The sequence below is a fragment of the Ctenocephalides felis genome, unplaced genomic scaffold (assembly GCF_003426905.1).
Source record: "Ctenocephalides felis isolate EL2017-DRISC unplaced genomic scaffold, ASM342690v1 CF-g0.4_SCAFFOLD_01170, whole genome shotgun sequence".
NCBI classification, from domain to species: domain Eukaryota; kingdom Metazoa; phylum Arthropoda; class Insecta; order Siphonaptera; family Pulicidae; genus Ctenocephalides; species Ctenocephalides felis.
Window position 1 is genome coordinate 14642375 of NW_020537324.1, and position 26926 is coordinate 14669300.

The 26926-nt window shown below is 28.6% G+C and overlaps 1 protein-coding gene across 1 annotated transcript in view; it reads left to right on the forward strand.

The window, feature by feature from the left end:
- Positions 1-26433, forward strand: part of LOC113366873 (guanine nucleotide exchange factor subunit Rich-like) — a gene marked incomplete at its 5' end in the record, with an annotated part of 44178 nt that extends 17745 nt beyond the window's left edge. The window contains 19 exon segments of the mRNA XM_026608522.1: positions 5239-5247; positions 20878-21115; positions 21233-21342; positions 21409-21540; positions 23167-23197; positions 23200-23261; positions 23375-23521; positions 23586-23700; positions 23914-24038; positions 24171-24397; positions 24465-24634; positions 24637-24714; positions 24977-25105; positions 25230-25399; positions 25525-25627; positions 25630-25651; positions 25729-25890; positions 25955-26148; positions 26234-26433. Coding sequence (XP_026464307.1) covers positions 5239-5247; positions 20878-21115; positions 21233-21342; positions 21409-21540; positions 23167-23197; positions 23200-23261; positions 23375-23521; positions 23586-23700; positions 23914-24038; positions 24171-24397; positions 24465-24634; positions 24637-24714; positions 24977-25105; positions 25230-25399; positions 25525-25627; positions 25630-25651; positions 25729-25890; positions 25955-26148; positions 26234-26433 — 2424 coding nt within the window.
- Between the last annotated feature and the right edge of the window lie 493 nt (positions 26434-26926).

Below are 26926 nucleotides of genomic sequence, written 5' to 3' on the forward strand. Positions count from 1 at the left end.
CTTGTTACAGATACTCAAATAGATTATGCATATGACGCACTCGAAACTCAACAAATATTGCCCGAAGGACAAGTCACAAAACCAGTAGAAACTATGGTGCTAAATGTTAGTGGTCGCTTGATGATGGTCCAAAGAGAGGTGACTGCAGATGCAGTTGATAATAATGAAAACAGGGGGTAAGTGAAAGATGGATTAATAATTTTATTATTTATTGTACGAGGTCTGTTCAAAAAGTACCCGGAATTTCGTTTTTTCAAAAAAATATTTATTTATTCGTCTACATTAATGTGGTCCCCTTCAAAGTAGTCCCCCCCAGATATAATACACTTATGCCAGCGTTTTTTCCAATTTTCGAAGCACCCTTGATATTCACTTTTTGATATGTCCTTGAGCACCTCTTCAATCGAGGAAAACCGCCGTCCTTTCATGGGTCTCTTCAACTTTGGGAATAGGAAAAAGTCACACGGAGCCATATCTGGTGAATTTTTGCACTTTGCAACACTTTATTTCATTTTTACGCAAAATTTAATACAAATTCTTTGACTTTTCAATTCTTCCATGTAAAAATCGCCGAGCTCAGAAAAACACGTCGAACCTTAGCGACTACCACAGACAAAGTAAACAGTGAATATAGCTGAAAATTTCATCATACTTTAGGGGCATGTATACCAACACAATAAAAAAAAAATTTTGACAATCAGACACTCCAGACCCGCGAAATTTAATTATTAGTAATTCCGGGTACTTTTTGAACACACCTCGTATGTTGATACTCATCGTAATCCTAATTTTTTATTTTATTTATGGTTATAAGTGATTATCTTGTGATCATAAATATCTGGATATCTATTAGTCATTTAAAGCATTTAAAGAAATTTTCTCAAACTGAAATGTGAAGTTGAGTAGAGGTATTTCAAATGATTTATCATGAAAAATATACACATGTTTTTAAAAGTACTTTATTGCATATAATATACCTTAATAAATATATTTCTAAAGTTTGCTATTGATAGTTTGATGCATCACAAATATATAATACATATAAATAACAATTTTTAAATCTACATCCGCATATATGAGCGGTATCTTCAGTCATTTGATCAATAATCCAGGCATTCAATAATTATATTTTACTAATAAGTAACAAACAATTTTATAAATATATGCTGTAATATGTATGAACTTTGGCGTAATGATTTTTGCGATGAAGACGATTTTATTATATAGCGCGCTATAAAGCAAATACTAAGAATACTATTATTGATAAGAGTTTCATGTTTTATGTGTTTTCCATGCCGGCGAAACAGTTGTTTATTTAGAATCCCCAATGGTGACCTCCTCCTATACTGGAACCATGCTCTAGTTGTTGTTTTGGTTCTCCAACTTTTGTTACTACTGCATTGAAACCATTGTGCTTATCAGCGGTGTAGTCTACTATTCTTTGCGTTCCATCAGCTTCCGTCAATGAATATTGTCCTGAAATAATAGTGTATTTTAAATTTATTTTAATTCATATTTACACCAGAAATTACGTACCTTTTACGACGTCACCATCTCTCGATTCCCAAGCGTTTTTTTCATCGCCTGTATGAGGATCATGAACAGAGTAACCGTATTTATACTTTGGTGGCTCCTGAAAATAATTGGTAGCATTTATATCTGAGTTTAGATCATTTTATCATTTCAAATCGTGGAAGCAACATAATATTATATTCACATGATAATCTTCGTGTCCATGTCCATAAGATTCGCCGCCTCCCATTTCGTGACCTCCTTCGAAATCGTGCGTCGCCACAATTTGGTGTCCGCCTTCAAAATCATGGCCGCCTCCAAAAATATCCGCCTACATCATGCGAATCAAAAACCACCTCCAATGTAGCCCGCTCTGGTTAATGCTAGAACCACCGATAGCACGGAAATTATCTGAAAATCAATGTTATATAAATCTTTAAGGGGCACAACTAGTGTAACCCCCTATAAAAAAGCTGATTTTTGGGAATTTATATTAAAAAAACTACTTTATCAATCATTTCAAAATTTTAGAAATATATTTATACATGTTTTAAGAATACATAGTAAAATTTTTGAAGAAAAAAATTAAATATTTTTCAAGTTATCGTCGGTCTCCAACGGCGCGACAAAAAAAGGGCCTTAACTGCTGCAGTGATTCCGGCCTTCTACGTGGATGAAATAAAAAAAAAAAATCTCGTTAAACTAGATAATATTGTCTGTAAATGAACTACGATGAAAAAAATAAATCAAAAATTGACAAAATGGCGGCGTTTTTTAAAAAAAGTCGAATTTTAGCCCAAAATTTTGGTCGTTTTTCGACTGCCAAAAATCGATTTTTGTCCCGATCGAAAAATCGATAGTTTATTTTACGGAGAACTGTATAAAGAACATGTAAAAAAAATTGATAGTGATCGGATCATTCGTTTTTGAGTAATCACTGCAGCAAATTCGGAAAATGCTGTTTCGAGAAAAACGCGTTTAAAGATAAAATAATCGTTGTACTATAATATATAACTATATATATACTTTTTAAATGGCTGTAACTCAAAAACTATTTGAGATATTGATTTGAAATTTTTATATATTATTTTTAAAGGTGTAATCTACCGAAATATGAAAAAAAAACAAAAATCGATTTTTTCGAAATTTCACACTAGTTGTGTCCCTTAAATTAATCAGCGTAATATATCTTTTAATTCAAAAGTATCAATTCAATTTATTGCGACACGTTGATGATAACTTTAAATTAGAGACGAATATGTTGTAATGCAATTTGTAAAATTTCTATTTTCATTAATTGACTGTTAGGAATTTATATTATTAGTATTTATAAATTATCCAACAGCTTGCAACATTAATTTTCTCATGCTGATGCATAGAATGCAAAATCTTTGTTGTACGACGATAAAACATTTAATGTGTTCATAAAATATAGTATTACTTTCAGTTGCGAAACGTATTATATGATGTTGCAATAAATTTAATATATGATGTAAATACAAAGTTTAATTAGAATAGCCGAAAACGGATTAATATTTTTAAAGTTTGGATATTATGAAAGGAAATATTAAATTCTATATATTTAATTTTAAATTTTTATTTTTCTAAAAATATTATTTTGTCATTATATCGTAGTTTTTCATGAACTATGATATTTACTTCTATAGTATATTAACCGAAATTTAATATCACAATTTTTTTAAGAAAATTTATAAGCTCATTTTTAATGTTTTTAAATTTTTTGCAATTATATTTTTATTTCTCTTATTGATTTATAAACAGCAATCAAAATAATATAATTTTATAAGTTATTATGATAGCTTATACAATTACATGATTTTGATTGCTATAAACTTTTTTTAGTAAAGAGTCAAAAATCATTATGATTTATGTATTAAATTACGATGATTATTTATCGCCAATCCATTTTTTAGTATATTTTTTCGTCTTCTTGATTTTTTTATCAAATTACTAAGTATCTTAAAATTTAACTTTTCTTTCGTTTGTGTAATTAACTAGAAATTTATAATAAAATAAGACTTATTTTTTAAAATTTAGATTTAATATTAATGCGATTTAGATTATCCATAAGGCCAGATTTTATCGGTTTTTAAACACTTTTAGAATCCAATTAAAAACATATGAAAAAATTCTAAAATTTAACTAAAATTAAAGTATTTATTACTAAGTTTCTACCTTAAACATGTTTTATTTTTTGTTTAAACTATTGATACGATCACACAAACTGAACTGTATGATTAGCGAGTATCTTCCCTCGTTTTTATACTGCCGTTTGTAGAACTGAAAATGGAAAGTGTTTCTTTTCCTTTCCATCTATATAGTCTCGCATCATTCTCATATACGAGCCAAAGTGTTAAAACTAATATACAGTAAATCACAATTAATAATCATAATAATTAGATCCAAAAAATTGTATTCATGTCACTTCGTATTAATTTAGTCCCCAAAATCACAAATTTTTAATTAATGCTCAATATAAATTGAAAATTTTACACCCACACCAGTATACGATTATTTAGTATTAAAATAATCATCCCCAATAATAGTATGTGCCGGATTCAGTTTTTTTTAATATTTTGTGAATGACCCTTTAACTTATTAATTTATTAATAACTGTGGGGATTGTACTCATTTTAATGAACTGATTTTAATTATTGTATATTTATAATTATTTATATAAGCATTATAATGTATTCAAAATTTATATACACGAGATATTTATTCGGCTATTTAAAAAATAACATAATGGTATTGATTATTGAATATATTTTTATTAGAATATTTATTGTTTTTTGAGTGGGATATCATTAATGAAAAAATAATCTATCAATCAATCATTTAAAGTTAGAAGAAGAAAGTTGAAAATTACTTTTAAATTTTTATCGAAATAAATCTAAATTGCTCATATCTAAATAGTTCATACTATTTTAAAAATTAAGTTTATCAAAAAATAGAACGACCCTTTGGGGAAGGAATAATTCATATTTAAAATTTATATACATAAAATATATATTAGGTTATCATTAATAAACAAATCATTCACTAATCAATAATAATTATTAATATATGTGGAGAAAACTACATAATATTGTTAAAATATCATTTTGGATGGAATCAGAATTGCTTAAATAATAATATTTTTTTCACTTTAGGAACCACTATGGTTCGTACATTAAAAATACAGTCAAATTAATGTAGTTAATCATGATAATTTATTTCAAATACTCACAAATTTGTTTAGCCCATTTCGGAATCGGAATTAATGCGAAAATATTATCTATTTAATATGAACTATAGATCTATTATAAATAGACATTTGTTCATCAATTCGGAAAAATTAAGCTAATATAGAGAATATTAAAACTTGTTAATTTTTGTCAATTTCTTATCATTTTTCATGTTTTTCTATTGCATCCACAAGCTCAATTTGTAGGTTATTTAATTACTAATAAAATTTTATTATGAATTTTGCCATTACATATTAATTATATTGCATACATTTTAAAGAAAATGTATAGTTTCTGCTCGTATATCTCTGTTTAAAACTTACTTTGTACTAATGTTTAAAATTTAAAGGGAACGATTAGTCGTGGTTTATGTAAGTCTTTCACTTTAAATTTGAACTTTAATTATAAGCGAAATTATGAAACATCTTACTACGAAAATCATTAATCATTATTCATTATGAAAAATGTATTTCACCAGGTTGATGTGGTATTTACAGCTGCTCTATTGTTAGAATGGTATACTATCCTCCTCTTGGAGGTTTGCTAATATCTTCTTGAGTTTTAATATAAAATATTAAATTAATATTATTATATCAAAATTCAAGAGGAGGATAGCAAATCCAATTATTAAAAATATAAAAATCTTCTGAACAAGTATATGGTTTTTATTTGGTAATTTCGAGTTTAGATGGATACTTACGCTTTCCCTGTGTTTTATCTGCATAGTTAATATGCAAGAGCAAGAGCTCAAAGTAATTTCCAATAGAGTATTTATAAATAATGTGCTTTGTTTCGAGAGAGTTTGGTTGTTTGTATGCTTTTCATCGTTAGGCGATTCGCAACGCTTTATGCTACGCAATCAAACAAATGATTGCTGTACTTCACTGCGGAACCAACGAAATTTACTTCCTCAGATTTACTTACTCAGATCAGTATAATGTATTCAACATTTTAACTTCCCGAAGGAGAAGTTTATGTTCTCATAAAAAAATCCGATTCGCTAATTTTATGTTTTCTCAACGTTTCAAGCCATTCTGAATCGAATGAGCCCAAATTTGGAAAAAGTATGTGTGTGTGTGCGTGTATGTGAACAGATTTTTTGCCGTAAATCGACGTTTTCTCAAAGCCGGTTCGATCAATTTCAAAAATTTTCTTGTAATAAAGTTTTTTAAAAAAAATTTCGACGATTTTTATGATTTTTTTTTTTGACGGTAGATATCATAGTCTTCTAGATCAGGGGTCGGCAAGCTTTTAACTGTGGTGTGCCGAGCCACTTTACCAATATGATTCAGGGTGCCGCCTGAAATATATAACCAGGTTCTGGGGAGAAGAATTATAACCAAATTTATCTTTTTAACATTTTTATTAACTAGTGGGGTGCATGGCATCGTGCCTTAATTCAAATTGCTAGAACTTTTCATACTGAAATTAAAAATCTTGGTACTGAACCCAAAAAAAATTACACAAAATATGTACACAGTATTAAAATCTCTATAAAATATTTGATAATTTGATGTACATAAGTCCAATGGGTGTAAAATTACTACAATGTTTGTAAAAATACTACAATGGGTGTAAAATTACTACAATGTTTGTAAACAATACCACAATGGGTGTAAAATTACTACAATGTTTGTAAACAATACTACAATGGGTGTAAAATTACTAAAATGTTTGTAAACAATACTACAATGGGTGTAAAATTACTACAATGTTTGTAAAAATACTATAATGTTTGTAAACAATATTACAATGGGTGTAAAAATAACAATTACTACAATGTTAGTAAAAATACTACAATGGGTGTAAAATTACTAAAATGTTATTGAAAATACTACAATGGGTGTAAAATTACTACAATGTTAGTAAAAATACTACAATGGGTGTAAAATTACTACAATGTTTGTAAAAATACTACAATGAGTGTAAAATTAGTACAATGTTTGTAAACAATACTACAATGGGTGTAAAATTACTACAATGTTTGTAAACAATACTACAATGGGTGTAAAATTACTACAATGTTTGTAAAAATACTACAATGGGTGTAAAATTACTACAATGTTTGTAAAAATACTACAATGGGTGTAAAATTACTACAATGTTTGTAAAAATACTACAATGGGTGTAAAATTACTACAATGTTTGTAAACAATACTACAATGGGTGTAAAATTACTACAATGTTTGTAAAAATACTACAATGGGTGTAAAAATACTACAATGTTTGTAAACAATACTACAATGGGTGTAAAATTACTACAATGAGCGTAAAATTACTACAATGTTTGTAAAAATACTACAATGGGTGTAAAATTACTACAATGGGTGTAAAATTACTACAATGTTTGTAAACAATACTACAATGGGTGTAAATTACTACAATGTTTGTAAGCAATACTACAATGGGTGTAAAAATATTACAATGAGCGTAAAATTACTACAATGAGCGTAAAATTACTACAATGTTTGTAAAAATACTACAATGGGTGTAAAATTACTACAATGTTTGTAAAAATACTACAATGAGCGTAAAATTACTACAATGAGCGTAAAATTACTACAATGAGCGTAAAATTACTACAATGTTTGTAAACAATACTACAATGGGTGTCAAATTACTACAATGGGTGTAAAATTACTACAATGTTTGTAAACAATACTACAATGGGTGTAAAATTACTACAATGTTTGTAAACAATACTACAATGGGTGTAAAATTACTACAATGTTTGTAAAAATACTACAATGAGTGTAAAATTACTACAATGTTTGTAAAAATACTACAATGAGCGTAAAATTACTACAATGAGCGTAAAATTACTACAATGAGCGTAAAATTACTACAATGTTTGTGAACAATACTACAATGGGTGTCAAATTACTACAATGGGTGTAAAATTACTACAATGTTTGTAAACAATACTACAATGGGTGTAAAATTACTACAATGTTTGTAAAAATACTACAATGGGTGTAAAATTACTACAATGTTTGTAAAAATACTACAATGGGTGTAAAATTACTACAATGTTTGTAAAAATACTACAATGGGTGTAAAATTACTACAATGTTTGTAAGCAATACTACAATGGGTGTAAAAATATTACAATGAGCGTAAAATTGCTACAATGAGCGTAAAATTACTACAATGTTTGTAAAAATACTACAATGGGTGTAAAATTACTACAATGTTTGTAAAAATACTACAATGAGCGTAAAATTACTACAATGAGCGTAAAATTACTACAATGTTTGTAAGCAATACTACAATGGGTGTAAAATTACTACAATGTTTGTAAAAATACTACAATGGGTGTAAAATTACTACAATGTTTGTAAAAATACTACAATGGGTGTAAAATTACTACAATGTTTGTAAAAATACTACAATGGGTGTAAAATTACTACAATGTTTGTAAACAATACTACAATGGGTGTAAAATTACTACAATGAGCGTAAAATTACTACAATGTTTGTAAAAATACTACAATGGGTGTAAAATTACTACAATGGGTGTAAAATTACTACAATGTTTGTAAACAATACTACAATGGGTGTAAATTACTACAATGTTTGTAAGCAATACTACAATGGGTGTAAAAATATTACAATGAGCGTAAAATTACTACAATGAGCGTAAAATTACTACAATGTTTGTAAAAATACTACAATGGGTGTAAAATTACTACAATGTTTGTAAAAATACTACAATGAGCGTAAAATTACTACAATGAGCGTAAAATTACTACAATGAGCGTAAAATTACTACAATGTTTGTAACAATACTACAATGGTGTCAAATTACTACAATGGGTGTAAAATTACTACAATGTTTGTAAAAATACTACAATGGGTGTAAAATTACTACAATGGGTGTAAAATTACTACAATGGGTGTAAAATTACTACAATGTTTGTAAACAATACTACAATGGGTGTAAAATTACTACAATGAGCGTAAAATTACTACAATGAGCGTAAAATTACTACAATGTTTGTAAAAATACTACAATGGGTGTAAAATTACTACAATGTTTGTAAAAATACTACAATGAGCGTAAAATTACTACAATGAGCGTAAAATTACTACAATGAGCGTAAAATTACTACAATGTTTGTAAACAATACTACAATGGTGTCAAATTACTACAATGGGTGTAAAATTACTACAATGTTTGTAAAAATACTACAATGGGTGTAAAATTACTACAATGGGTGTAAAATTACTACAATGGGTGTAAAATTACTACAATGTTTGTAAACAATACTACAATGGGTGTAAAATTACTACAATGAGCGTAAAATTACTACAATGAGCGTAAAATTACTACAATGTTTGTAAAAATACTACAATGGGTGTAAAATTACTATAATGAGCGTAAAATTACTACAATGTTTGTAAAAATACTACTATGGGTGTAAAATTACTACAATGTTTGTAAACAATACTACAATGGGTGTAAAATTACTACAATGAGCGTATTATTACTACAATGTTTGTAAACAATACTACAATGGGTGTAAAATTACTACAATGAGCGTAAAATTACTACAATGAGCGTAAAATTACTACAATGTTTGTAAAAATACTACAATGGGTGTAAAATTACTACAATGGGTGTAAAATTACTACAATGAGCGTAAAATTACTACAATGTTTGTAAACAATACTACAATGGGTGTAAAATTACTACAATGAGCATAAAATTACTACAATGTTTGTAAACAATACTACAATGGGTGGAAAATTACTACAATGAGCGTAAAATTACTACAATGCGCGTAAAATTACTACAATGAGCGTAAAATTACTACAATGTTTGTAAAAATACTACAATGGTTGTAAAATTACTACAATGGATGTAAAATTACTACAATGGGTGTAAAATTACTACAATGTTTGTAAACAATACTACAATGGGTGTAAAATTACTACAATGGATGTAAAATTACTACAATGTTTGTAAAAATACTACAATGAGCGTAAAATTACTACAATGAGCGTAAAATTACTACAATGTTTGTAAAAATACTACAATGAGCGTAAAATTACTTCAATGAGCGTAAAATTACTACAATGTTTGTAAACAATACTACAATGGGTGTAAAATTACTACAATGGGTGTAAAATTACTACAATGTTTATAAAAATGGGTGTAAAATTACTACAATGTTTGTAAAAAATACTACAATGGGTGTAAAATTACTACAATGTTTGTAAAAATACTACAATGAGCGTAAAATTACTACAATGAGCGTAAAATTACTACAATGTTTGTAAAAAATACTACAATGGGTGTAAAATTACTACAATGTTTGTAAAAATACTACAATGGGCGTAAAATTACTACAATGTTTGTAAACAATACTACAATGGGTGTAAAATTACTACAATGTTTGTAAAAATACTACAATGAGCGTAAAATTACTTCAATGAGCGTAAAATTACTACAATGTTTGTAAACAATACTACAATGGGTGTAAAATTACTACAATGGGTGTAAAATTACTACAATGTTTATAAAAATGGGTGTAAAATTACTACAATGTTTGTGAAAATACTACAATGGGTGTAAAATTATTACAATTACTACAAACAATACTACAATGGGTGTAAAACTACTACAATGTTTGTAAACAATACTACAATGGGTGTAAAATTACTACAATGTTTGTAAAAATACTAAAATGGGTGTAAAATTACTACAATGGGTGTAAAATTACTACAATGAGCGTAAAATTACTACAATGTTTGTAAAAATACTACAATGGGTGTAAAATTACTACAATGTTTGTAAACAATACTACAATGGGTGTGAAAAATGACATTTTTTAACTTATGGGTGTAAAATTACTACAATGTTTGTAAAAAATACTACAATGGGTGTAAAATTACTACAATGTTTGTAAAAATACTACAATGAGCGTAAAATTACTACAATGAGCGTAAAATTACTACAATGTTTGTAAAAAATACTACAATGGGTGTAAAATTACTACAATGTTTGTAAAAATACTACAATGGGCGTAAAATTACTACAATGTTTGTAAACAATACTACAATGGGTGTAAAATTACTACAATGTTTGTAAAAATACTACAATGAGCGTAAAATTACTTCAATGAGCGTAAAATTACTACAATGTTTGTAAACAATACTACAATGGGTGTAAAATTACTACAATGGGTGTAAAATTACTACAATGTTTATAAAAATGGGTGTAAAATTACTACAATGTTTGTAAAAATACTACAATGGGTGTAAAATTATTACAATTACTACAAACAATACTACAATGGGTGTAAAACTACTACAATGTTTGTAAACAATACTACAATGGGTGTAAAATTACTACAATGTTTGTAAAAATACTAAAATGGGTGTAAAATTACTACAATGGGTGTAAAATTACTACAATGAGCGTAAAATTACTACAATGTTTGTAAAAATACTACAATGGGTGTAAAATTACTACAATGTTTGTAAACAATACTACAATGGGTGTGAAAAATGACATTTTTTAACTTATGGGTGTAAAATTACTACAATGTTTGTAAAAATACTACAATGGGTGTAACATTACTACAATGTTTGTAAACAATACTACAATGGGTGTAAAACTACTACAATGTTTGTAAACAATACTACATTGGGTGTAAAATTACTACAATGTTTGTAAAAATACTACAATGGGTGTAAAATTACTACAATGGGTGTATAATTACTACAATGAGCGTAAAATTACTACAATGTTTGTAAAAATACTACAATGGGTGTAAAATTACTACAATGTTTGTAATCAATACTACAATGGCTGTGAAAAATGACATTTTTTAACTTCCCGAATGAGAAGTTTGTTTTCATCAAAAAATCCGATTCGCTAATTTTATGTTTTCTCGACGTTTCAAGCCATTCTGAATCGAATGAGACCAAATTTGGAAAAAGTATATGTGTGTGCGCTTGTATGTGAACAGATTTTTCGCCGTAAATCGACGTTTTCTCGAAAACGGCTGGGACGATTTCAAAAATTTAGAAGCCATTCGATATATCTCGATAAAGACTAGCGTTGGTGCGCCGATCGGCCGAGACGTTTCTTTATAAATAGCAGACAAGTGAAAAATTTTTCGTCCACGTTTTAGCCCGCAATTCTGAATCGATTCTGAAAATTCAAAAATCGTTCCAAAGATATTGATTGGGAATCGTTTTTTTTTTTTGTCATTTTTTTTTCAAAATTAGACCTTTCATCCACGTTTGCTCAAAAACGCCTGAACAGATTTCAGAAATTTAAAAGCCAAAAAATTAAGCCGATTTTTATAAAACTTTCTTTGGCTATGTATATCGTGGTCTTATAGAACTTACTGAAATATTACGGCCTTGCGACAAGTAGTTTAATTTTAAAAATTCATCAAAGAAAATGTGTAGTTTTGCTGACGTTTGTTAGAATTAAAATTAGATGATTTACTTGGTATAACGATAGATTACTTGGTCTTAATGAACATACTAAACCATTAACGTCCTACGAAAACTGGTTCAATTATAAAAATTATTGGTTTGTGAAAATTTGCTTTTAGAAAATACACCGATACTCGTTCGTTTTCAATTATGTGTAATAAATCCTCTCGGAATACTTTTAATCACTCATAAATTAATTTCTTTTTTATTAAGTCGATTATTTAAAATACCAATACCAACTAGTTTCTTGTTCAATTTAACAATCCTTAGATAAATCTCGGTAGAAAATGTATTCATAAAGGTGTGAGTCATCTCCAAATAGGATCTTAACAGACCATGTAATAACAAAACTATTAAATGTTAAAAATTATTAAAATTATATTACATAGACGATTGGCGTTTATATAAATAAATAAATATGGGCATTTATGGTATGATATGATATAATCTATGATAGCAGTTATTTGACACGTTTGGCTTACTTCCGTAAATTACAAAATATTCTTTGGGAGCGTAATTTTATGTAAGCATCGAAATATAATTTACAGCTTTTGGTTTCTAGTTTATTGGTGTTCACAATGATATAATTAAAATAAATAATTATCAAGCAGTGCGTCACGATAACATTAGTATTACCGATTACCAAACATCAAAAGCACCAGCGTAACATGAACTATTTTATATCCGCACAATTATGCCTTACTTGGTGATTCTGATATTTGCCCATCAATCATTCGCACGCAAAAGTACTAACTTCTAAGTAAGGAATTCATCATTACAACACCTTCAACAGTTTTCATTGGAAAAGTTTTTTCTACACTCAATTGTTGTAATATGAATGCAATAAATTATGTTTCGCATATGGGAATAATTAATTCCTTGTTCTATTTAAAATTATTACAAGGCTGGTGCATTAAGGGGGTATTTTAGTGTAGAAATTCAAAAAAATCGTTCTTTTTTTATTTCATATTTTCAAAGTTTAACTATCTAAGAATATGGGTACGAGAAGGTTTTTGAAAATTTGAAAAATTTTTGGAGATATAAGCAACTTTAAATGCGTTTTTTTCAGAACAGACTTTTTCAGTACTGTTGACACGATTTCTCGAGTTTTAATCGATCGATTCACTTGAAATGTTCAGAGAGTCTTGTTTATAGACCTATCTATAGCCCGAACTAGGATTATCCCCAAATTCCAATTTTTACTATGTTTAAAAAATTCGAGAAACTTAAAAAAAAACATTTTTTTTAAACAGTCGCCAATTTGTAAAAAAAAATTTTTTTTGCTCATCGCTAATTCGGGCGATTGCGACATCATTGTAGATTAATAATCTTTTTATTTTCTACATTTCCGATGGCTAGGAGGGCTGAAATCATGTCAAGCCTGAGGTGCTAATTTTTTGAGACCACCCACTTCGTCAGCTGCCAGTTTTTATAGTTTTCAACTTTTTAATTTTTGTTTTGTATTTTAATAATATTAATAAACAAGTGGTAAAAAATGGATAGTAAAAACATTCATTGCTTTCTTTTACGACACTTCAAAAATGATCTAAAATCCATCGCTCTACACTAGAATACCCCCTTAATATTATTATCTTAAATTAAGAAATAGCAAGCCGAGTTTTCCATTTTCACGATAACATTCATTTATCATAACAATCCCATGCTTGAGAGTTGGTGTTGTTATATCTTATATATAAAATTCTTCTGTAACAATGTAAGTTTCATATTTCCTTCTAAACTATAATTCGGATTTTCATGAATCTTCCTGAAGTTTGTTCGGGAAATTTTTTAGAATGTTTTGATTCATAGAATGTTTTGATTCATAGAAATATAGTTAATTGTAGAAATAAATAGAAAAAATTACTAAAAACCGCTTATCATTGTTTGCCCTTGAGAATATTTGAAGCTTAGTTTGACATTAAAAACAATTGAGGACTGTCATTTGCCAAACATTTCTATTCACTTATAGGCTAAGGCAATATTAGAATATAATAAATTCATAATTATGAATAAGGAAAATGTAATGTCTACATTATTAATGCCGAAAAGCAGCTGAGATGTGCCAAAAATTAAATTAATATAAGATGCAAATAATATAACATGCATTTGACAAGTGATGCAGTCTGCGCATGCGTCTGACGTGCGCGTGGTTTGCTTTTGCTTGCAATAATTTTGTTTGCGCACTTTGCGAACAGATTCGCCGTACGAATTCGCGCAAAGGAGCGAGCCATAAGTGATTGCGCTCAAACATATTCAATTTGCAGTCGTTTTGCCTTACTATACTAAGTCACAATACAAAAAAAATTATTTAAAAGTTTCATTGTGTCAAAAATTCATATGTTTGTCATTGGGTACGGAATATTTACTCAATGGAGCGCTTTGGGTCTGAAATTTTTACTATTTTCCAATTCGTTTGGAATTTTGGAACTAGGTTCATCTTACTCTTCAGAAATGAAAACAATTTAGACTCCTTTACCACTTCTCGGGTGGATGACATTTCTTTTCAGTGGTGTAATTTTACTTTTTTCAAAATAACGTTGGGTATCGATAAAAGAACTAATTATACGAGAAAAATATTTAATAATGTTTTTCAAAAAAGGAAATACTTTTCAAGTTACTGGCTACTGAATATTTGTTTCTTTTTTGCGTTTTCATCATTTGTTGCTAACACCTTCAAAAATATACATTTTAACGAAAATCATGTAATGAACAGAATATATCAATTAAAATCTTAATAAATCGTTATTTTATAGTGTTTTAGGAACATTATTAGGCTAGATATGAAAATGGGTTTTTATAGTGCTCAAAATAAGCTTTAAAATGAGTATTTCTGCGTGTAAAATGAGTGAGCTATCATGCAGATAAAGGACGCATGCAATGTTTTTTTTTTCATTTAAATCAAATACTTTGAGTGCCATATCCACCAAAATTAAAAATAATCGTATTCAATCTAGAATTAACTTGGTTTAAGAGATCTTGATGGATTCTAGAAAATACCACAACTTTAGTACAAATGATTCTTAAAAAACTCATGATTTCATGAAAAAAAAACATTTAAAAAAAAACAACCAATTTCTCATCATAATACCTCTGAAAGAATACGTATAAAAGTATATATATAAGAAAATTCGAGGTATTTTTCTGACTAATTATTATTGTTTATTATTTTTCGTTACACAAATATTGATAGATGTATGATTAATTAAGGAGCTGTCCAACCAGAGGTCTTTCGAGCCCTTTAACCCTTCGCCGTTTTACAATAAGAGAAGTTACGGTAAATTAATGATAGAGAAAGTTGTAGCTCATTTAATCACCTTTAAAATAGTGTATTACAAGTTCTGATAAAATCAGAATTAAAAGAGTAATAATCCAATAATGCTGTGGATGGTGACGGAGTGCAAATTGTTAAAAACATTGAAATTAAGATAAAGATTAGCCTATTTCCAAAATATCAAGTAAATTGGAGCACAGTAAAAAAAATTTACAGAGCAATAATTTTGTTGATCGTAAGTTGAATAGAGCACATGTGAACAGGATTTGACAAATTAATTCACTTCAAATATAAACTTAAGCAATAATGTATATTGATTTATTAGAGAAAAAAATGCAATTTAGATATTAAAATTACTTAAAGCCAGTTAAAATATGGTACAAAATTATAAAAATTATAGGCAACATTATTGAAGCAATTATTTTGGGTGAGAAAAATAAAAGGTGATATTGCACCTTTGCCGCGAATGCTATATATTAATTCTTTCTGAATTTGTTGTACTTTTTAAAAGATTTAAATTTTCAACATGAGTATCTTATGCTATGACCATAAATCAAAAAGGCAGACGATCATTTTTAGTGTGATAAATTTGGAAAATCAATGTTTTAGTCGTGAATAAACAAAAAATCATTCATTTATACATCCACATCTACAGGTATGGCTAAAAATACTATATAACCCTTAAATGCAATAAAATAAATTGAGCTATTGGAAATAAATTTGTTCTATAAATCGCAGTGTATAATTTTTAATATACAATTTTATTGAACATTTTTTATATTTGTTAAATAAAATAATTAAAGTGTTAACTGTGGAAATTGAGAACAATCATTTTATTTGAAACAGTTCTACATTCAACATCACTTATATATTGGTGTAAATAGTAATTCAAAAAACAGTAATTATTATTTTTAACTAAGCAGTAAATATTAGTATAAAATATTGAAAAATTGTAGACGTAGGTACAGAACAACGTCTGTCGGGTCAGCTAGTATATTTATAAAATTGTTGACGTGGGCAATAACACCAAGTAAAAAAAGTTAAAGCAACTATTTACAAGTAGGATTTTGCCTTAGGCACATTGCTTGAACTTCCCAATTCATATACATAATCAACGTAATTAATAAGAATTGAAGTTCAGCTATTTAAGTAAAATGTTCAATTGTTATTTTGAAAATATATATTCGCTTTCAATAAAAAATAATCAATACGATTTTCAATTGATGATCTTTCAAACATATTTATGTCAACTGCAATCAGTAGCTGCCTAACGGAACACCACTAAACGCATACGTAATCGGCCCAGTCGTTTTTGAGAAACATCGACGAAAAGTCAAAAATGGCTACACATACCCATTTACCAGATTTTTTCTTGAACATAAACTTTTCCTTCGGGAAGGTAAATATGAATTAAAGCTTTTTATCCATATAATTAATTTGAATTTTTATTTTTATTTATATCTGTAAGACCTATAATCTTTCTCTTTTAAATTAATTATACAACTATTTAGTTTGTTCCACTGATTGCTCATGGTGCACAAATACGTAGCAATTATATTTTATGATTGTTTTAGATCAAAAGCAACAAAATATTACCTAATGAAAGTTATTTTCTAGAATGAAGACACATTTGCCAATGAATTATTATTTTAATTAATGTGAATGGCACAGTTGTATGGATGAATGCAAAACGCAAATCGATAGCATGCAATAATTTTCATTCATTTTCTTCAAGTTCATTATATTTATTGGCAATGACATTGATGTAATGATCAATGATCGAAAAATAAATAATTTAATAAATACCCTAAAAACAGATAAGAAAAAAATAATGATATAATTGATTGATGCATTTAACAATTTCGCGGACAGAAGTTTCAGCAAGGTGCAAACATTGAGAGTAAAATTGATTGTGATAGCCGAAATTTGATTAAAAACCCTTGATAAGATGATCATATTTTATTCGTTATATACTCTGAATACTATAGCATCCACGTTAAGTATTACGCTTCTATTTTATGCAATGTGCTTGCCCAGGCTGATTAGTGACTACGGGAAAAGATAAGATAATACGAAAATACCTAAAGAATCACTTAGGCTTTACCTGGGCAGGTATAATAATTACCAAAACGTAAGGTCATATAAAATTAATTGAATGCTATAGCATTTATGTCATTCTGCATCACAATGAAAATTAATGCTATAGCATATAGTTAAATATGCATTGCGTTCGCTTGTGAATATATATTTAATAAAGATTCTTTATTTTGAAAAAGAGAAGTAAAACATTACACAATTTCCAACATTACACTTCAATCTACTTGATTGTATGCTTCAAGTGTATATTTAGCACGCATTTTATACTCATAAATGTATAATTATAAAAATATAAACATGCATTGCAAGAAAACTAGTAAACAAAGTTACATTTGACTGAACTTATATTATCGGTATACATAATTTTTTTGAACAGTGTTATGAAGATCTGGCGGTGAATAAATTTGTTCATTAATATAATTATACTCTAATTGTATATGTATACAAAGCATGATTATGCTAATAAATAAAATATATTATTTAATGCATGTTATTTGAAACAATTGCATCGTTACTTTTTCGATCTCTAACAAATGTAAATAAAAGAGTAAATAGAGCTCCCTTCCGCTTTAACTTTATTGCGATATTTAAATGCAAATATAGAAGCACAGACCGGATCGCTTTTCACACTTTCTCATTTTCATGAAAATTTATAGTACAATCTTTCGTCAATTTGCAAATAAAACAAAGATAAACTAGTGGGATGTATGGCATCGTGCCTTAAGGCAAATTGCTGGAACTTCCCGTACCGTAACGAAATGCTCGAGGAATATTGAATGTGTTCAGATAGATTATTATAAATATTGTAACATTGTTTAATATTTATAAGGATTATATGAACTGAATTGCAAAGATGAAATTATTTGTTTAAAGTATATTAGGACTTTAGTCAAAATTAAAAATAAAATCTGAATTATTTTCGATAAAATTTCTGAAAAAAAATGAGAAAAAAAAATTTGAAACAATTATTTGAATCATTTAAATCGGACGCTTAGTTTCTCAAAAACTGCCATTTTTTGCACATTTAGCTCTGTATCTTCGAAATGGCACTCTTTGCTCTTCATCTCCGTAACTGCTGGACCTGCCTTTGCCAAAAACTAATTAGCATATCTCCCTATCAATAGGAATCGAATGTTTTCTGAACCATTAAAATCGGTTGATCCGTGCGCCCGAAAACGTGACCGAAAAATTGTATCCATACATACATACACACACACATCCATTTTTTCTGAGGTATGCCAAAATGTTCAGAAAACTTCAAAACGTCGAGAAATGCAAAAATTTTCGATTTCGATTTTTGGACGGTTACAATAACTTACTCTACGGGAAGTTAAAAATAAACAAAAATGATAATATGAATATTATGTAATATTACAGTTTTTTTCACGCCTAACTTTTGTACTATGCTTACTACCTCATGTTAGAGAATGAGTATCAATAGTGTTTATAAGGTTTTTATATTCTGAATATGAAAAATGTTAAAAAAGCAAACCTACTTACTTTCTATTCCTTTATATATTTTCTGCTAATATAATATATGCAAATAGTGTCTGGGATTGTATCAAAATTTGATATTTCTATCTCTATATTTATATTTACCGCACTTAGATTAGCAAAATGAAAATCGCTCAAAATCCCAATGGATTAGAAAAAAAGGAAGAATTCAACTTAAAGATAAAATTCAAACATTTCTAAAGCGTATAAAATACAATCTATCTCCAGGAGACATTTATTAATTAGATTGTAGTTAGAGATAAAAAATGTTAAAAGGTTATCATTTGATTATAAACAGTAACTAATTATGAGATAATGCATATTAACGAATATTATTACGTAATAAATTGAAAATTAAAAATAAAGAGATTAATAAAGAATTTTAATAATTTTATAACATTTAAAAGTGTTATTATATGGTCAGTTAAGATCCTATTTGGAGATGATTCACACCTTTATGAATATATTTCCTGCCGAGATTTTTCTAACGATTGTTAAATTGAACAAGTAAAATGTTGAATACATTATTTTCAAAACATCTACTAGTATAGTACATTCTATAATAAATCACATGTTGTCAGATTGTTTTCTTTTCCGTATACTTCTTAAGAGTTCAATTCCGGGATAAGTATTGTAACAGGATAAGATAAAATTATTATGCATTTTATATGAAATGAGATAGAAATTAGGGCATAAGAGGTTTTATTGTACAAAAAATTATTGAATGTTGTTAATATTCATGTATTTTTTCGAATTTTGCGTCTTGAGTTCGTTTCTGTGTATTGGTTAAGAACGTGGACTAGCACCAGCTTGTTCCAGGTTTGATTCCAACCAACTTGATATCAAGAAGTATGGTCTCAATATTTTCTTGAGATTATAGATCTCGAATATAATCTTATGGTTGAAGGCTGCGTTGCCTTCTCCAAAAAATTCTATAGTCCAGTCATAATAGTAAGTTCACCTCGGAATTCGAGATACCCATGACACCCTATTGACACCCTACCATATGTAGGTTTTGAGACAACTTTAGCTAGGTATCTCGAATTCTGAGATTCTTACCTAAATTAAGCTTAAATGACTGGACTATAGGCTGAGATGTGCAATAGAAAAAAGTCATGGATTAAGTAGTTTTGGTCGCTTTTTAAATATATAAAACAAACAAACAAAAATTGCATCTTACTTTGTGTACTAATTATGTAAGTTCAGAGTTCAGCAATCAGAACTATTTCTAATGCTCACTAAGACAGCAATTAAGAAGAAAAGTTTTTGTTCATTCTCTTTGTTATGAGATTAGCATTCGATTATATATTTCGTGATATATAGTGTCGTGATATATGCAGTAAACTTGAAGGGGTCACCAGTATGGAAAATAGTTATGTATATAAAAATATAAAATCCATTTGTATAAAAATATATAAAATTTATTGATTATAAACTTTTATGAAAACAAAAATGACTAGTTGCAAGTGAAAACTGATACAACTACTACTTGCTATCAAGCTGCTTTAGACAGGAATCTGCAGCCGGTTGCAAAGTATCATAATGCTCCGAAACGAACAAGCCAAGATTCAAGTTTTAAAAAAGTATTCTTGGCTTTTTGGCAATAATTTGACGTTAGCTCGTTTTTGAGAAAAAAAATCGGATATGAGCTTTTCACTAATAGAACACTATCGATAACTTATAACTATAGTGACTATTTCCACTAATTTGTAGTGTATACTGCAGTAGTAGTATACAGTAGATAAAGATTGCGAAAAATATGTCTATTCCCGAAGATTTATTTACAAGATTCCTTTCCAGACATACACCTGTTCGCCGCCCATGGTACTTGCTTCATGCGTGGAAAATGCTTGGGCCCCGTCTGTTTTTCGTGCAGACAAGCCCCACTTGACTGAAGCCCTTTGGCTATATTGTGGGGCACACGGCATGCGAGTTTGGCTACCAATATTTCCAAGAGCTGGTGATCGCCTACAACATCATCACGCATTTATGAGCAAACGGATTATGCTTCCATTCCATCTTAAAATCTATCCTCTTGGTAAAGGATTTATTTATTTATTTACTTGTTTTAATGAATACATCTATATTTATTGAGTCTTGCTCATTCGTTCACAGTTGTTGCTATGTTTTCTTACCTTAATATTTTACTTTACAGCTATTTTATTCGAAGATGCTATAATACTAGGCGCAGAGAATGATACAACTCTTTACACGTCAGACTCTAATTCCGAATTCTCATTACCATTCTGCGTTTTGGAAAGAACTGTATGGTTTATTATGATTTTAGTCATTAGTTATTATTAGAAGAATCTAAAATTATTATATTTTCAGAGTCAAGTATATCTTCACCAAATACTTCGTCAATTAATACGTAGGAATTTAGGATATCACGCATACGAGATTGCAATCAGTTGTACAAATCTTCCTTACTTTCCACATTCATTGGAATTACTTCTGCATGAGGTATGATATGAAATAAAAAATAAAAATACTATGATATTAAACATATATATATATATATATACTAGCAAACCCGACGAGATGAGAAAGATGAAGAAATTTTTTGTTTGTGTTATATTTTAAAAGGAAAAATTTGTTTTATTATACAACAGTAACGAATTTATTTGATTACAAAAATGAAGTGTTTTTTAGTTAAACTTCTCTAAGTAAATGAAAGTGAATCCGCAAATTATCCGTTTCATTGAAGTGCTCTTTGGTAAACCAAATTTTTGTTATTTGGTCTGACGTTAACACAAACAAAGCGGATGGTTTTCCAACTCGTGAACAGGCAACGTATAACTCATGTGAAAAACAATGATTTTCTAAATAATCTATTTGAAATTTATCCCGCAAACACTAAGCGATTGGCCTTGCGACTTGTTATTGCGAATGCAAGGCGAACTGGAAATTGTGCAATCGTTGAAGTCAAACGGAAGACCAGTCAGAATCATTGGTATGTCACCAAATCGCCAGCAATTTTGATTGAATGGTGAAATTCAGGGCGTGTACATCATTATTCTTTGCGGCAAGAAGTGCTCGTTGACTTAACCAAGCATAATTCTGATAATTCTCACTAATGTCATTACTCGAATTTTAATTACGGTGCGTGAAGTTCCAGCAGCTTGCATTAAGGCACGATGCCATGCACAACTAATTTTCTTAGCTATAAACCTTTCGGAGCCCGAGACCTTTCCAACGAATGCAAAATTGTCGAAATCGGTTCGTGCGTTCTGGAGTTATTTCGTCAGGAAGGAAAACCAGACTTATTTTATATATATAGAAGATATATATATATATATATATATATATATATATTTTGTAGAGTTTCGAACAAGAATCCAAAAATAATACAAAATAAAAAACAAGAAAAGTTTTAAAAAAACAATTTCTTTATTTAATATTTGTTTATTGTCGACGTTTCGGAACTAGGTACGTTCCATCTTCAGGACATCTGTCAAGAAACATGATCTGATTGAAATTTAGAACAAGAAAGAAAAAAATAGATTCTTTATTTATTAAAAATATGAATTAATTGTAAAAAATATATAATAATGTACAGAAATATGATAATATGTTCAAAATAAAAATGATAAAAATAAATGAGTGGATTATCAGAACAGGATATTAAACATAATAGAAATTTTTTTGAAAGTTATGGAAATTTTTTAAGAAAAGGTTAATGACAAAGTTGAATTAATTACCTGTATGTTTGAATATTTGTTAGCACTTTTTCACTAAACAAGCTTTTTTAACGAAAATTTTCTTTTCCTAAACATATTGTTTGCTAAAATCTCATCAAGATCATGTTTCTTGACAGATGTCCTGAAGATGGAACGTACCTAGTTCCGAAACGTCGACAATAACAAAAATAATTAAATAAAGAAATTGTTTTTTTTAAAAAATTTCTTGTTTTTTATTTTGTATTATTTTTGGATTCTTGTTCGAAACTCTACAAATATATACACAAATCCAAGACTCTACCATTCAATATATATATATATATATAGATATATATATATATATATATATACATTCATGTGTGTTATTAAGCAAATTTTCACATTTAAATTAATTTTTGTTCCAAATTAGGTTTTAGAAGAAGAAGCAACTTGTAAGGAACCCTTCCAGATGCCCAGCTTCCCAGTATCATCGAGTTTATTCAAGAATTTCCAGTTTATTTGCAGGTTGTTGATTGATGTCAAAGCTATTCTGAGTATAAACTACATTTATTTTCAATAAATAAAGTTCTCAATCCGAGTTTAGTCCACTGTGTGATAACTGTAAATTGTTTTCTCAGACGGTTGTTCAATGTGCACGAAAAACGGAAAAAATAGCGCTTTGGCCTTGCTTATTTAGTGTAGCCGGGAAGCCCAAAGAATTATTTAAGCAATGTTTGGCTAAACAACAGCTTGATACTGCTGCTTCTTATCTTATTATTTTACAGGTATATTATGTGCATATTTCTATTTTAGTTCTGTGAACTTGCACTCAATGCTAATAATTTGTAGAATCTTGAACCATCATCCGTTAGTCGTCAGTTTGCTACCCTTTTGTTGGACACAGCTTTAGAAAAATCTAAATGGGAGTTGTCAAGGGATCTAGTACGGTTTTTAAGGGCCATAGGTAATATTAAACTCTTTGTATTTTATTTTAATGCTTTAATGCTTATTGCTGGTTTGGCAATGTGTATATGTATAACATTTTATTCCCTTTTGCAGGAAATAAATTTGTTATAAGAATTTAAACCATTAATTATTTGGAGTTAATAATAAATATTAAGTTTAAATCTAATTCAGTTACTATTTTAAAACAGTTAAATTAATTTTCATATTTCAGATCCTAATGACATAGAATCACCCAGGACATCATTTATTATTCCCAATAAATTAGGACTGGGTCAACAGTCTCCTCCAGTAATACCAAATGCTGAAGAATTATCACTTATTCTTGGATCTATGCAGGTATGAAATTTAAGAAATACATGGGACGTGTATGCATTTATGTCTATACTCTAACATGCCTAATATTTATGTTCAGATCATGAACTTTATTCTGTTCCTGTATTATTTGCTTATTTTTTCCATTGGTCTTAGGTTGCTCGAGGCCGTAGTTTCAGTACAACTTTATCTCCAAAAGCCCAAATTGAAGGAATTAATGCTAACTTTCCTACAACGCAGAAACAAATGATATCGCCTGGAGCAGTGTCTTTAAAGAAACAAAATGTTTCAACGAAAACAACTATTCCAGTTTCCAGTAGTTCTATTATTACTGAAAATACTCAAAGGAAGAAATCCACTAGCAGTATGAAGAATGAAAACAAGTAACAAGAACAATATTTAAAAATGTATACGTATATTATGAGAGTTAATGAAATCACTTAATTTTAGGGATAGTGCATCTTCTGCTGAACATTTCTTTATAGATCTGATTCTTCAAAGACATGCTCGAAGACTTCTAAGTTGTAGAGAACTCACTCAACTTGGGCAACTATCAGCTTTTTTGGATCTTCCTCTAGTTCGATGGCTAAATAAAGAGCGCGATCGAGCAGCTCGCGTTGATTGTTCATCACAGCTCTTAAAAGTTTACATGATGAATTTGACTGGCCCAAACCAGAGCATGATATAAGCAAAAATACTGGTATATTAATAAAAATAGTAAATAAATAAGCTTTTTCTCAATTTCTATTTATATTCTAACACAGGAGAATAAAAAAATCAGTTTGTAATGCATAGTAAATAATATTAATTTGTTAGAAATTGATCCTTAATAAATTGAAAATGAGCTAATAAGTTGAAATTAGATTTAATAATCAACATTTTCTATTCATTTAATTTCAGCAGTATCAAAAAATGTTTTACAAACTCAATCCAATGTACCTGGTTATAAAATGGAGACTAAGATATTCAATCCGAATGCTCATCAAACTCTGTAGTTAATAGACCCACTTCCTTATCAATGATTCAGAATCATGGCAAAATTGAAGGTGATAGTGGATACATGAGCTACTCCGGAGGTTTTCATACCACTGGTATGCAGTTTTAAATATTTCTACTCTCAATTTTCAACATTGATGATAAATCTAATATTGTTTTTGAACCATGTAATTATAACAGCAATATATAATTGGAATTACAACATTTTACTTTTTGCAGGTGTTTCTACGCCTGTAAATAGTCAAGAAACAATTAGTGCCATGGTGGTTTCACCACAACATATAGCAAATAATTACAACGACGCTAGCAATTCTTATTCTAATCAAAAAATAAATAATATTGAAGCTAAACTTGTTTCACAGGACTTTTCAAGTATATGTAGTGAACAGGTAATCATGAATCAGTTAACGTAATGTGTGTGTGTATGTGAGTGATTATGTATATGTATCGGGCAAAAGGCAAAATGCTACTCACGACTAGTTATTTCATCTCTATTGCTAAAACTTGTATTTAGATGTCTCATATGACTGAGGATATATCATTGCAATCACCTGATGTGGAGATGTGCTATAATACAGTATTAGAATCAATATCTAATCAAACACATAAAAAAGGAAGTCCAAAGCAGAGGTCCAACTTAGGTAAAATTATTTTGTTGTTAGGTAGATTGTTTCAAATAATATAAATAATTGTTTGAAATTGTTTTTCTTTTCTGAAGGTATTTATTGCAAATGTTTATGGAAGCAGGTTGCTTGGAATGGGCTTTAATTATAGCAGTGATTTTGCAAGATGCAATGGCAGTTTTAAGAACTTCTAGTGCTGCAAAATCTAATGAACAAAGTATTGAAAATGTTTGTAGACTTCGAGATGGACTCAATAGGTAATGTTTTTTTTGTGCATTAATTGTATGAGTATTTATATTTAATATGATTTATTATTTGTAGCATTTGTCAATGGGCGCAATCTGAATGTCTTGGTTATGTTCCCTTCATATTAGCAATACAAAACCAAATTTCTGTGTTGAATCGGTTGTTGTCTGTTAAAACTCAACAGAAATCTGTTAATGTTGATAAAGCAATTTCTTGTATAAGCAAAGATCTAATAGCAATAAATGAACAGAACACAAGTAGCACAGGAGGTAATATAAATTAATTAATTCATTTACTTTTTCTTGAGGTACTAGGATTTTAATAATGTGCAATAATTGTAATATTATATTTTAGAAAATGTGAGGAAAGTTTTAAATACATCTCCAAAATCTCAATCTTGCATTAGCCATACAGATGTCACAAATTCCATACATGGTAGTCAAGGAACAGTAAAAAATTCAAATAAAAGTATACATACTCAAAATAGTTTTAATAATTCCCATTTATGCGAGAATGGTAATATGGTTGCATGTGATAGTAATACATCCAATTAAATGAAGTTGATGTTGCAAATCATGAAAGCAATGAAAATTCAGGTTGTGTTATTAGTTAAGTAATAAAATATTTAATATAATTAAACTTAATAGACAGAGCATTTTATTGATATAAATTTAATATATACGATTTTATAATTTGACGATCTCATTTCACATGCAATACGTAAGAAGTAAATTATATATAAGAGCATTATATATATAGTGTACTTTCACTAATTCAGCACTTCGCCATTTTTTAAATTTTATAAAAAATTTGGTATCTGACTATTGTCATATCAAATGAGATGAGAAGTTCAGCTATTTCCCAGCAATATAAAAACAAAATATAAGAATTGGGTCTTCTTTCTGACAAAATTTGAAATGCAGATGAGAGCGGTCTGCTCTAGAGACAACTGCCCAATAAAATGCATTATTTTATTTGTTGCACCCTTAGGACTTCTTTACTACAATCCAGTAATCCAAACATTCCAATAATCACCTTTTGGTTTAT